Source organism: Parus major, chromosome 11 (assembly GCF_001522545.3).
Source record: "Parus major isolate Abel chromosome 11, Parus_major1.1, whole genome shotgun sequence".
Taxonomy (NCBI): domain Eukaryota; kingdom Metazoa; phylum Chordata; class Aves; order Passeriformes; family Paridae; genus Parus; species Parus major.
This window is the reverse complement of record NC_031780.1, coordinates 6,967,858-6,980,549: the sequence shown is the minus strand read 5'-3', so window position 1 is coordinate 6,980,549 and position 12,692 is coordinate 6,967,858. Positions and strand designations below refer to the sequence as shown.

At 56.8% G+C, this 12,692-nt stretch overlaps 2 protein-coding genes across 3 annotated transcripts in view; one reads left to right on the top strand and one right to left on the bottom strand.

The window, feature by feature from the left end:
* LOC107209709 (C-factor-like) overlaps nucleotides 1-12,692 on the top strand; it is a 136,335-nt gene that overhangs the window by 30,084 nt on the left and 93,559 nt on the right. The window lies entirely within an intron of this gene.
* CARMIL2 (capping protein regulator and myosin 1 linker 2) overlaps nucleotides 1-12,692 on the bottom strand; it is a 23,262-nt gene extending 10,570 nt beyond the window's left edge. For both annotated transcript variants that reach the window (XM_015639575.1, XM_015639576.1), the window contains exons 1-24: nucleotides 12,550-12,692; nucleotides 11,305-11,396; nucleotides 11,133-11,183; nucleotides 10,779-10,838; nucleotides 9,457-9,578; nucleotides 9,007-9,104; nucleotides 8,346-8,416; nucleotides 7,650-7,723; nucleotides 6,475-6,550; nucleotides 6,310-6,398; nucleotides 5,864-5,958; nucleotides 5,616-5,702; nucleotides 5,312-5,421; nucleotides 4,877-4,954; nucleotides 4,697-4,773; nucleotides 4,497-4,601; nucleotides 4,200-4,269; nucleotides 3,959-4,040; nucleotides 2,776-2,872; nucleotides 2,435-2,492; nucleotides 1,752-1,924; nucleotides 1,045-1,113; nucleotides 329-422; nucleotides 161-256 (exon numbers count right to left, since the gene is read on the bottom strand). In XM_015639575.1, coding sequence (XP_015495061.1) covers nucleotides 161-256; nucleotides 329-422; nucleotides 1,045-1,113; nucleotides 1,752-1,924; nucleotides 2,435-2,492; nucleotides 2,776-2,872; nucleotides 3,959-4,040; nucleotides 4,200-4,269; nucleotides 4,497-4,601; nucleotides 4,697-4,773; nucleotides 4,877-4,954; nucleotides 5,312-5,421; nucleotides 5,616-5,702; nucleotides 5,864-5,958; nucleotides 6,310-6,398; nucleotides 6,475-6,550; nucleotides 7,650-7,723; nucleotides 8,346-8,416; nucleotides 9,007-9,104; nucleotides 9,457-9,578; nucleotides 10,779-10,838; nucleotides 11,133-11,183; nucleotides 11,305-11,396; nucleotides 12,550-12,589 — 2,064 coding nt within the window. In that variant the 5' untranslated portion in view covers nucleotides 12,590-12,692. The remainder of the gene's footprint in view (nucleotides 1-160; nucleotides 257-328; nucleotides 423-1,044; nucleotides 1,114-1,751; nucleotides 1,925-2,434; nucleotides 2,493-2,775; nucleotides 2,873-3,958; nucleotides 4,041-4,199; nucleotides 4,270-4,496; nucleotides 4,602-4,696; nucleotides 4,774-4,876; nucleotides 4,955-5,311; nucleotides 5,422-5,615; nucleotides 5,703-5,863; nucleotides 5,959-6,309; nucleotides 6,399-6,474; nucleotides 6,551-7,649; nucleotides 7,724-8,345; nucleotides 8,417-9,006; nucleotides 9,105-9,456; nucleotides 9,579-10,778; nucleotides 10,839-11,132; nucleotides 11,184-11,304; nucleotides 11,397-12,549) is intronic.

Genomic DNA, 12,692 nt, shown 5'->3' with positions numbered 1-12,692 from the left:
AATTTCTCTGAGCAACCTCTTCCATCCCTCCAATCCGCTCTGCCTTCCACTCAGAAAAGGTTAAAAGGGTGTTTTGCTGCTTGCAAGAGCTCACATGAGCAACCCAGGGTCATTTTGGGCAGGGGAGGAGCAGCCCCATGCAGTAATTTGTGCATCAAACCTGTTCAGACGAGGTGGTGAGGATGCCCTGCTGCAGCCGGAAGGTCTGTGCCGGCAGCGTTTGCCGCAGCTGGTTTCTCGTCAGGCAGGACTGGAGCTGCACAGGCAAGAGGCTGTGAGCAGTGATGGTGGCACCTGGCCCTGCATTCCCCAGCCCACATCCCCCCACCTTGTGCACGGCCTCCTCCGTCCTCTCGGGGTTGCTGCGGTAGGCCTGCGCCACGTCGCTCATCGGCAGCGGCATCGCCTTGAGCGTGTAATTCCTGTGGGGCAGAACGGGTGAGCAGGTGCTGCTGCACCCAGGGCTCATCCCCCCTGCTCATGTCCCCACAGACACGACACAGAGCCCACCCAACAGCAGCCTGGATGTTTTTCTGAGGCCCAGCCCTGGAGATAGGGATGGCCAAACTCTGGCCCTCAGCAGACCCTGGTGGGGAGGCAGTGACCGCCTGCCCCGGCTCTCCTCGCACCCCTCTGTCTTCAGACCTCCAGAGATCTGCACAGCCAAGCAGCAGACAGGGTGGTGGGTGTGCTCAGCAGGTGAACAAACTCTACCCACCTGTCATGGGCAAGGGGGAGAGGAGCATCACATCACCAGCACCACCAGATGCCCCCGTGCTCACTGGGGGCTCCTTGGGTGGCATGAGGCTGTGCTGGGAGTCCCTGAGCTTGGTAATGGGGCTGTCATCACCCAACGGGTGTCAGGTTGATTTTCTGGCTGCAAAGCCAGAGCTGTGGACCAACTCCCTTGGGACATGTTTGAAACTGTGTGATGGCCTTGCCATTCAAGGGGAAAAAAGGCCCTGGGGACAGTGACGTGCTGGTGACAGAGGCTCTTTTGCATGGTGGCAACAAGCCAGGAGGACCAAAAGGCTCCTTCCTTACCTCTCCAAAGCTTGAGCCACCTCTAGGAGTCCATGGGCAGTTGTGTTGTTCCTGTCCCAGACCACAGTCCTGCAAAAAGAAGGACCTGGGTGACCCCTGCCCACACCCACGGCATCAAGAGAGCCTAAAAGTGGGGTTAAAAATTACAATTTTCAGTATCCAAAACCTAAACTTGGACTTTGCAAGGAGCTATGACTCAGGTGGGTGCCTGGAGGGAGTGAAGGGCTGGGAGAACACATTCAGGCACCATCCTGCAGGCAGGGACAGACATCTCCCAGAGGAACAGCCCTGGCTGAACACCATTCCCTGTCCTCTGCAGACACCCCTGCTTTGGCTCTGTGTACACAATCTGGCCAAAAATGGTGTTTTAGGAACTGATGGCAGAGCATGAGGGGAGGGCAGTGACCACAAAGGTCTGTCTGTAGCATGCTGAGCTGTGCAGGAGCCTGGAAAAGAGGTGGCAAGTGCCAGGGCAGGGATTGAGCCGCTCTCTTGTTCTTTACATGCCCCCTGCCAGCACTGCCAGATGACTTCCATGGGTGCAAAATGCAGCCATAGCATCCGACCATGTACCAGGAGTGGTCCAGGACCACATCCATGACCAGCAGGAGCCATACAAGCCTCCTCTGGTGGCATCAGCATCACAACCATCACATCATCACAACCAGCACAGCATCACCCACAGGGTGTTATAGAGCTGCTGCTACCTGAGCTTGGTGTTGATCTGCAGGGCCTTGGCGAGCATCTTGGCTCCCGTGTCCCCCATGGCATTGCCACTGATGTCCAGGGAGACGAGGCTGGTGTTACTGCCCAGGGCACTCAGCAGGACGTTGGTTCCCAGTTTGAGGCGTGATTCAGCCACAGACAGTGACTGGAGAGGCTAGAAAAGGGACAAGGAGGGGGACAGGTGGCCAGGACACGTCAAGGTGCGCGTCACCCTTCAGACACAGCCTCCATCCCTGACCAGCAGCCTCTGGGCTGGTGCTGGTTTTGGAGACAACAAGTGATGCTGAACCCCAAGAAGCAGGAGGGCAATGAGTGCTTCAGCAACAAGCTGGATTTAGCTCAGATGCCTGGCAGACAGGAGAAAAGAGAGGGTTTTTGGGAAAGCTGTGTTGAATCCAGGTTACACCAAGTGTCTCCTCCATGCCTTTAGCCAGACACAGGTTCCCATTTTCCCAGATGAACGGGAACAGCTCCCACTCCTCTGTCTGAGTGTCTGCTTCAGACTGAGGAAAAATAAAAGCAGCAGGACTTGAATGGCAGTGGGAGAGAGGGAGGACTGCTCCCAGCCTGTGCAGGAGGGAGCTGGATGGCACCCTGGCACAGTGGTGGCTGAGGGTGACCAGGAGTGGATGGGATGGTTGTGGTGGCTGAGGACTGGACTTACACAATCCTCCTCCTGGGTGAGCTGGACAATGCGGTGCAGGACATCCAACAGACCTTCCCTGCAGGAGAGATGGTGTGTGTGAGAGGGATGCTTGTGCATGCCCTGGGGATGCAGAGACAGCAGGCAGAGAGCTCTGTCTTCCCTCCCACTCTTGCCTGGGTTATGACCCATCTGTGACACTGCACCAGGTGCTGCTGGCACTCCCTGTCATGTTGGAGCAGCCAGGATGGGCAGGCAATTCCTACCAGCCCTACCACGGGCTTTTAGTGGGGAGAGAGAGTCAAGGTGTGTGCACAATTCCAGGAAGGTTCCAAGCCTGGGTGCTGCTGCTTTGCACTCACTTGGATTTGATGTTGAAGTTTTTCCCCAGGGAGACGTGCCTAATGGATTTGCTTCTGCCAATGGAGAGCACCAGTGTCACCATGTCAGGGTCAAAGCCTGCAGGAGACGGGACACATCCACCAAGATGCTCCAACAAATCCATGGCCAGGACTTGTCAAAGTGTCCAGGTGGGGGTGGCACCAAGCTGGTCCCTCACAGGAGACCTTCAGAGCCACCAAGCTGCCACAGTGGAATGCTGGAGATGCCCAGGGAAGTTCCTGGGCATCTTCCCCCCTTCCTGGCTTACCCAAGGAGACAGAAGACCTGTGCAGAGCTGGGGTCCCTGAGAAACGACCTCAGGGAAGGAGCAGCCACTGTGGGCACTCCTGATATTGGGGTGCCAAGGCTGTGCTGTGCCACAGGGGCACTAAGGGAGCTGGAGATGGCACTTGTTTTCTGCCATCCCTCAGGGATGTGCCCCCATCACCCACCCACCACCCTGGACAGCATGGCAGGCAGCTGCCTGCACTCCCATCCTCCTGGCTGCACCATCCCCAGGGAAATCAGGCAGAGACTTGGGCAGGGAACTGCTCACCCAGCAGCTCAACCAGCCAAGGGCACGAGGCACCAACCCACACCTATGGAATGCCCCTCCTGCACAGAGATGCTCTGCTGGGAAAGCCAAAAATAGATGCATATTTTGGCAAAGGTTGACCAGAGATTTTGGGTGGGAGCATAAGCTTTTGGAGCATTGGTGTCCTGAAGGACTCAGCTTCCCCAGAGCCATTTGGCTACCGAGGAATTGCACGGTCTGCTGTGAGATCTCAGCAAGGCTGTTTGACAGTTTAGGGCCTTTAGATGAAATTAACAGCTGGCAGAGGTGATGTTTGTGAGGATTAGCATCACTTGCCCATGGCTTCAGAGGCCACAGCAGAGGCAACAAACACCTGCAGAGAGGTGGGAAGAGTTTCTGACCAGGGAAACCCTTTCAGTGCTTCAAACCCTGAACCAGCAACACAAGACCATTTCAGGTGCAGTGAACTGAAGAGGACTGTGCCAAGAAAGATGTGAAATGAGAAATTTTGACAAGTCTTGAGGCAGGGGGGCATAAAGATATCACCCCAATCCCTGTGCTGGGTGACTGGACATGAAGGTCTGGGAGATGGAGGAGATCTTCTCCAAGGCTGGGAAAAAGCCACCTACCATTGTCAGACAAGTCCAGGTGGCTGATGGAGCTGGCATCAGGGATGAGGTCCTGGATGACTTGGGCCCCCGCTGATCTCAGCTTGGAAGAAACAGCAAGACATCAGTACAAGGGGAGGCAGCGAGCCCTGCAAACGAGATCCTTCTGTCGGGGAGGTCAGACAGGGCACGGGCCTTCCCACACTGCCTCAGTGGGACTGCCTGGCCAGAGGGGTGGTGCCCATGGCTGCTGGGCCCTCACCTCACAGCTGCTAAGATCCAGGTGCAGGTCACTGATGTGACTGTTGTCTGCCAGCCCTTGCAGCAGTGCCCTGGAAAAATCACCAAAGCTTCCCCATCGGTGCAAGAAATGGGGGCACCAGCACCTGCCATGGGGCACCCCCAACAGTCCAGGCAGTGGGAGTGGGATGCTGGAGAGGGCATCCTTCCCAGAGCTCTGCCTCCCACAGCCCCTTCCATCCATCCTCCCCACCAGCCCTGACCAAGGTGTCCCCAGGCTCTGCTCACCCCAAATCCAATCCCCGCTGCCCAATCGCACCTTACAACATCGGCTGGCAGCTTGGTACCTGCCAGGGAGACGTGTCTGAGGGAGCAGGCCTGGCTGAAAAACTCCTTGATATCAGGGGAGATGGTTTTCACCCTCCTGAAAAGGACAGTGGCAACAACATGGCAACAACTGCAACCCAGCACGGGACACCCCCTGGGTACCAGCCCCCCTCACCCCATCCCAGGGCTCACCTGTGGGAGTACACGTTTTTGGAGAGATCCAGGTGGATGAGGCTGGTGTGGGATCCATGGAGCAGGGCTCCAAAGAGCTGCCAGGGTGGGGATGTGAGCCATGTGGAGGAGGAGCCAGGGGAGATGCAGAGCCCCACAGAGCCCAGGGCTCACTGCCAGGACCCCCTGCATGGTACTCACAGCATCCAAAGGACAGTCTGTGCCAGCCAGGCTAAGGTGGGAGAGCGAGTGGCAATGGTGGAGGAGGCTCTGCAGGTTCTGTGGGCAGAGGGGGCTCAGCAGCTTTGCCCCTGAATCCCACATGCCCCCACCCAGCACCCTGCAGCCCTGGGATCGCAGTTCCAGCCTGTCTCCTCCCTCCCACTGAGCACAGCGGTGAATCCTGCACACAGGAACCCACTCGTGGCATCTCCCACACTCCCACAAGGAGGTGCAGGGGGATGTCCCCAGGGTGTCCCCAGCTGCTCCCAGGCAGTCACGGGGTGTTGCAGCCGTGAAGTTCCCATGCCTGGAGTGCTGCAGGGCAGGGCACAGACCAGAGGAGACCAAAGCCATCCAAACCACAGGACAGAGACTGGGTGATGTCACCCATCCCATCACAGCGTGCATACTCACACTGATGTCATCCCCAGCCAGGGTGCCAGGGTTTCCAGAGAGGTCCAAGTGCCGGAGGGAGAATCCAATGGCTTTGTTATCTGTGAGGGCCTTGCATAACGTGCTCATCCCTGCTCAAAGAGAGTGGGAGAGAGGATGGCCATAGGCTCCCTGCCCTGGGGAGACCCACGGAGCAGAGCAAAGGAACTTCCCTCCAGCTGGGGCAGCAGGACATCGCATCCATGAAGGTTCCCTTTCCAGGGTGTCCCTGCAGCCCCTCCAGTCACTCCTTCTGTGGAGTGGGGCAAGGGCATCTGGGCTCTACCTTTGGCTGTGAGCATTGTCCTGGCCAAGCTGAGGCTCTGCAGACCCTTGGAACTCTTCTCCATGTGCCGGCTGAAGGCAGTGACCCCTGATGAGAGCAGAGAGCTCCGAAAGGCTGTGCCAGCACCACTGGGTGTCCACCCCACCCTGAGCTGCAGCCTCCAGGGCAGGAGGCAGCTGCTGGTGGGATCTGGAGTTGATCATCCATTTTGGTGAGTGTAAACTCATCCCAGCCCAGAATTTGAGTACCTCTATCTTCCAGCTGGTTACCAGAGAGGTTGATGGTGTGCAGAACAGAGTTGGGATGGCTGCTGAGCACCTGGGCCATCCTCTGCACAAAGTCACTGTGGGAAGAAGGGTCACCCATGTGACCAATGCTTGGACACCTCCAGGAAACACAGCCACCAACCCTGTAGTCTTACACAGACATGCCACCAGCTCCTGCCTGTGTGGCAGACCTGGCTCCAGCTGAGCAGCCAGAAGGCAGCAGAGCATCTCCAGGGCTGGATGGTATTCACTGGCCTTCCAGGCTATGGGAGTCTCTGCTCCCCCTGAGCTTCCCAGTGTGGAGGGGATGGAGCACCAACCCCTGGCACAAGGGTCTGTGCATGGACCTCCCTGCTGCATGCACTGAGGGAAGAACCACCAGGCTGCCAAGATCCTGCTCATCATTGCCTTGCAACACCTTCACTTACGCCTTCAGCCCACTGTTCTCCAGCACCAGCTCCTCCAATGTCACTGATTTGCTGAGCATGTAGAGCAGCTGCTCTGAAATCTCCTGATTCTGGTAGGGAAGAAGAAAGCCTTTCTGGGAACCTGGCCACCTCTGGTGCACCCAGAGCCACAGCACCAGCACTCACCAGCCTGAAATCCTTGCAGGAGAGCTTGGTGAACCACAGGTTGAAGGACAAGGCAGCAACGCTCAGCGCCACATCCCTGCAGGGTGACAGGGATGAGAGAGTCAAGGGCCAGGAAGAGCCAAGTCTAGTCCCAGATGGGTGACCCAAAACACCCAACTGGGGTGTGTCCCAAGACATCCAGCCTCAGGGTGCCCCAAGATACCTGGAGTGCCCAAGATACCCAGGATGCCAGAACACACCCATCCCATGGTGCCTCAGCACATCCAAACCCAAGGTGCTCCAACCCTCGGATGCTCCAAGACACCCAACCTCAATGTGCCCCAACACAATGTTCAGCAGAACATTGTGGGTTTAAAGCAATCCACAGGTACAGGTCATCTTCCCCACATTATTGCCTTGGGGAAAATTAAATTAATCAAAATATTTGCATGCTTCCATCTAAACCTTGCAGTTTAAATTATCTTTAGCTCTGAGGTCTCATATGAGCAACACCACAGGTTTTGGTTGAGTGGAAACAACTTTCTTTTTTACTTCCTCATCCAAAGAAATCTCTAAAACTGTCTCCTTTTTGGCCAGCTGAACACAGATCCTCTGTCCCCAAAATGCTCAGCCCAGAACTTTGACTCGCTGCAGCCCAGCCTGGCAGTTGCCTCCCCTGAGAGCTGAGCCCTTGCTCCATCGTGCTTGGGATGGAGACACAGCTGAGCCCCACAGGGAGAACTCCAGGCACAGCTGGAGCTCACAGCCCCACTGTCAGGTTATAATCAGGTGATAACAAGGCTATAAGAGATATCTGGGGGGCTAGCAGGGAGCAGTGCAAGTTTCAGGGCAGCAAGTGGCACCGGCTGCTTTGCATAGAGAAACACCTGACAGCCACGAGCTGCAAGAAGCCGCCGTGACGTTGGGTTTTCAGCCCCATAAACAGCTCCCCAGGCTGATCTAAGAGCTAAAAATAAACAGAGAGGCTGCCTGGACTCTCAGCTGCTGCCCCATGGGGCTCAGAGCACTTGGTGAGGGGGTGTCAGGCTGCAGATGTGGCATCCCTGGGGCGTGCAAGCAATAAAAGCTTCTAACATGGGCAGAAAAGCATGTTGGGCCCCCCAATAGGGGCAGGGAGAATGAGGATGAGTGCTGGTACATGGGACACTGCAGGCAGCATGGCTGGGGGGTCTCACCTGCTCTCCAGGTGGCTGAAGTCCAGGAGGTTGAATTCCCGGCAGTCCTGGCTGTGGTAGATGTTGTCCACATCCTTCCCAGAAGCATGGACACATGGATCAGGCACAGCCCTGGGTCCTGGGGAGGGCTCAGGTGCCTGGTGCTGCTGGAGGGAGCTGAGCCCTTGGGGAGCCTCTTCTGGGAAGTCTCTTGCCTAACCCCAAAGCCTGAAACCTTCCCTAAAGCTCTGGCTGGCAGGGGACATGTCCTGGCTCGGTGGGACAGATTGGTGAGTCTTGGACAACTTCTGCAGGGAATGGTCAGAAGGCAACACAGCCCAGGCTGGTGGGAGTGAGGGTGTAGGGAGAGATGAGCTGGGATCCGTGTTCAGTGGAAGGGGGGACAGTGAGTCCTGCTATGGCTAGGTCCCAGCAGGATTCTCCTCTTACAGGACACACAGCAAGGTCCCAGATTTCCAGGGGCTCTCCTTAGGTCACAGTCTGGGGAACAACCTGCTCCAAGGCACACCACTCCCACCTGCACTTTGACTCCAGCCCACCAAGGAGCAGGGGGCACTCGAGCCAGGCAAAGCTGCAGTGCCCAGATCTGGGCTGTCCCAGCCCCAGCAGCTCCATGAGGCAACCACAAGTGTCCTGCTTCCCTGCCCACCAAGTGACACAGCACCACTGCTCCATCCGTGGGATGGACCAGCTTACCCACTGGATCTCCTCGCGGAAGGCAAAGCCGTTGTAATCACACAGAGCAGCGTAGGTCTCTGAAAAGCCCCCTGCAAAGAGAAGGCAGTTTTGGGGGCAAACTTCCCCACAGGAATACAGACAGAACTTTGGGGAGAGTGAGAAACAGGAGAGGGATGACAGGGACTCAGAAGTGATGCTGAAGGCTCCCCCTTTCCTCCTCGAAGGGGAGAGAGCTCTCCTGTCAGCCCCCAAATGGGGCTGTGGGTTACTTTGCTGATCCATGTGGATTCCAGGCAAGGCACATTGCTATGGTGATAATGGAGGTATCCTGCTCCAGACCAGGCTACAGGAAAAGCTCCTGGCTCTGCAGTGGTGCCATATGAAGTGATGAAACCATGCACAGCTACAGATTCTTGCAGTAAATTCTGAGCAATATTGCCTGCTGACCTCTTCTTCCTGGGAAGCTGCATCCCCTCAAACCTGCTCCTGCCCCATGGAACAGGGGTGGACAGCAGACCCCAGTAGCAGGGCTTCAGCTGACCAAAGCCAACACAGGTGCCTTGCCAGCAGAGGTGGGGGCTGTCAGCAGAGCTGCTGTTGATGGATGCAGGGCTGGAATGGTCCCCAGGCTGCTCCAACCCTCCTGGTCTTGCCTGAGGGAAGTTATGGCAGGACTCACCACAAGGCCCAGGGTTGCTCTGCAGCATTTCCTCCAGTGAGTCTGTGATCTGCTGGATCCTCTCGTACAGGCTGGGTGGGGAGTTCTTGAGCAGCGTCCTGGGGAGGGAGCAGAGGGGTGTGTCAGGGTGGGCCAGGAGAAGAGCATCCTCACCACTTTATGATTAGCTACAACCCTCGAGTGTAGGGTGGCCAGAAATAGTCAGGGAACAAGGTCTCACCTTCATCCAGGTGTTTTTCTCCTGCTAAAAACACTGTTGTAGACCCATCCTATATTTGGGGTTTTCTAGCTGCAGGTGTCCTGGTTCATAGGGGGTGGGTTGGAGCTAGAAGATCTTTAAGGTTCTTTCCAACCCAAACCATTCCAGGATTTTATGATGTGGGGCTCTTCTGGGCAAAGGGGTTGCTCTGGTTTTTACACCACCACCCCTCAGGAGCAGAGGACCCTTACCCAAGGGATGAGTCTGGAAAGACCTTCTTAAGTGACATGGTGACATGGATAACAACTTGCTCCAGATCATCCAAGGACATGAACCGGAAGGCATAAGATGCTGCATCTGTTTCTATGACAACCTGCAGGGTCCAAAGGACAAGAGATGCCTGAGCGAGCTGGCAGCACACAGCGTCCCCAAGCCCCCAGACACAACGGTGACAGCCATCAGCTCCTTACTGCCAACCCAGCCAGAGCACCATAAGCACAGGGAATGCTGCAAGCACCAGGAATTTAGGATAAAATACATAGCTGTGCCAGAATAAGGCATAAACCTCCTGAAAATTCAACTTAAGCTGTTGCAGAGGCAGCCCGATGCAGTGAGGTGAGATCAGCCTTGTCTCTGCCTGCAGCAGCTGCAGCTGGAGGATGGAGGTTTTCCTCCCTGAATTTATTTAATCGAGGTTTAGGGCTTTTTTAGCTTATGGTTCCTACCAAAAAAAAAAAAAAAATCCCATGGCAACATGCTCCCTGATTTAATTACACGCTGATTGAGGCGTGGGAGCAGGATGACAATTATCTGCTGGCATCGCGCGAGGACGGCGGAAGCGCCGGTGCCCGGGGCTGTGGAGGCTGCAAAGCGTGGGACTGCCTGCACATTAACAATCCCTGGGCTTTCCATATCCCAGTCAGATGTCTCACCCCCCTCCACCCTGAGGTTTCAGCTCCCTGCACCCCTCTGTCTCTGCCCAGCTCCTTCAGTTCTCTCCCGGAGCTCAGGCAGGCTGCCTGCTGAGCAGCAGAAGCCCCGTGTGCAGGCTGAAGCCATGGTTGCTGATGATGCTTTAACAAGAAAAAGCCAGACAGGACATTAGAAAGGACCAGACACGAGGGTGAGCAGGACCACAGCCCTATTTCAGCCAATACATCCAAGCCTTGGTATCCAGCTCCTTTCTTCCATGGTTCCCACTGCCACATCTGCTGTGCCCGCTCCTCTCTAAGAGGATTAACGGGGTTTAAAACACCCTCCTGCTAAATTTGTCTTCACCTTGGTAAGCCTGCAGCCTTTTGTCACCTTGTCCCTGCTGAGCAGGAGGTGCCATGGCCAGGTGCTGTCCGTGGATTCCAGAGGGGAGGAAGTGCAGGCACCCCCCAGCACCCCTGGGTGCCTCCCTGCACCTCCAGCTCCAGGGAAATACCCCTGATGAGGAGCAGCACTCAGTGGGGGACCAGAACACCCCAGATCCTGTGCTGGGCTCTGGACCAGGGTTTGCCATGGGGGACTGGGCAGAAGCAGGGGTAACACCCAGTTTGGGTTTGTCCCCGTTGCTGGTGCCACTCACCACACTGGGCTCTTGGACCATCATCTCCCTCACCTCCAGGAAGCTGAAGCTGCTGTGGACCTGTGTGTGAGAGGAGCAGGATCAACCCCAGTGCTGATGGAAAAAGGAAACCCAAGGGTTCCCTCCCAACTCCCACACTTTTCCATGCCTCAAGCAGTGCTTGGCCTTGGCTCCACCCTTCCTTCACCAGCCCCCAAACATGACCCCCTCCCCTTTCCCCCATCTCTCTCCTCATCCTGCTCTTGAGGACTTCCCAGACCCAGTGGCCCAGGTGACTCATGGGTCACTCCCCCCAGTGCCCCAAGCCCCCAGGAGCCCCAGGGCTGTACCATGGCACAGGGTCCCCACACTCACCCTCACTGGCAGCATCACAGGCAGCACATAGGCTCGCCAGGGTGTCAGGACCTAGGCAAGGTGTGACAAGAGATCATGGTGACATGTGAGCCACCCTGTCCCTCACTGCAGCCATTAAACACCATCCTGGGAAAAGCAGGAAAGCAGGAACCGGGCTGGACTCTGCACATACCAAGATAAAGTCCTCATACTTGGATTTCACCTGCAGCTGGATGCTCAGCACCAGGAGCACCTTCTTTGTCCCCAGGAAGGTGGTGATGCCCTCTGAAAAGACCAATGTCCACATGAAATTAGGTGGCTGAAGTCACCTTGGTCCTCTCCCATGCGCCCTGCTGCTCCTGGGGATACTGTCCTCACCTGAGTCATCTTCTCTGCCTCCACACCTGACAATCAGACCCTGGCTGCTCTCAGACAAGCCTCACACCTGTGGCTCTCTGCTGCTCAGATAATGCACCCACCTCCCCATCTTCTGCCACAGCCTAAGCACAGGGCTTTGGGGCTGCTGGTTCACACTGCCCGTGCTGCCTCACCCACTGGGAGCTGGCACTGAGCGATAAGAGAGCCCTGATTTCTCTTCCTTCCTTTCCATATTTACCACTAGGGAGCAGCTGGTCACCCAAGTCCTTCCTCCCCACAGAGCAGCCAGGGTGGTCACATGTGCCAGACTCCCCAAGTTCAGTGGGCCAGTGTGAGCATCACTCCTGCCCTGAGCACCACCTCTGTGCCTTCCTGATTCATGCCTCTCGCTGGGAGAAACAGGACCAAAACCACAGCTGTCCATCACTGTGCAGAGCAAACCAGGCTTTCACAATGACATCAACCCCACTGGGTCCAGTGGCTTGAGCCACATGTCCCCAGAGACCCACCCTGGTAGAGCTGGGACCCGAGTCTGTGGGGACACGGTGACCCAGCTCCTCACCTCGCTGCAAGCCTCGGTGGGGCTGAGGAGGCTGAAGGACCCTGAGATGTTCGTGGCCTTTTGCTTTTTCAGTCAGCCAAGAGAAGGCTGTGAGCAGTGGTACTTCACACACCCCCACACTGAGCTGCGGGCTGTGCCTTCCTGGGGAGCTGCCAGGGACCCCCAGCTGGCCAGAGGAACCCAAGCCCATGGGACTGAGCAGCACCAAGCTGCACCCACAAATCTGGCAGCTTGAGCCACACAGAATCCCATCCTGGGAGAGCCAGGTTATCTGGGGATGCTCTTGGTCCAAGGTCCATCCTCAGGCAAATTAGTTTTACGGACAAGAGGAACCCCTAGACACCGCATGGGCCCCCCTGAACCTCAGCTGTTGCAGCTGAGGGACCCAAAAGTGACTCTGCCAACCCCAGCGAGGCAAATTTGGGCCAAGCAGGCCCCGTCCGGGCGGATTCCATGTGGCAGCGATGCCCCGGCAGCGCGGCGGCGGGCGATGCTTACCTTGCAGCTCAGTGGGGATCCCTGCAGGGGATGCAGCCATGGTTGGGACCACGGGGTCACCTGCCCGGGGATGCGGGTGTCAGGGCAGCATCCTTGGGCGCCGTGGGAAGGGCACCCTGCCGGGAGGAAGCGCTGAGGTTCCC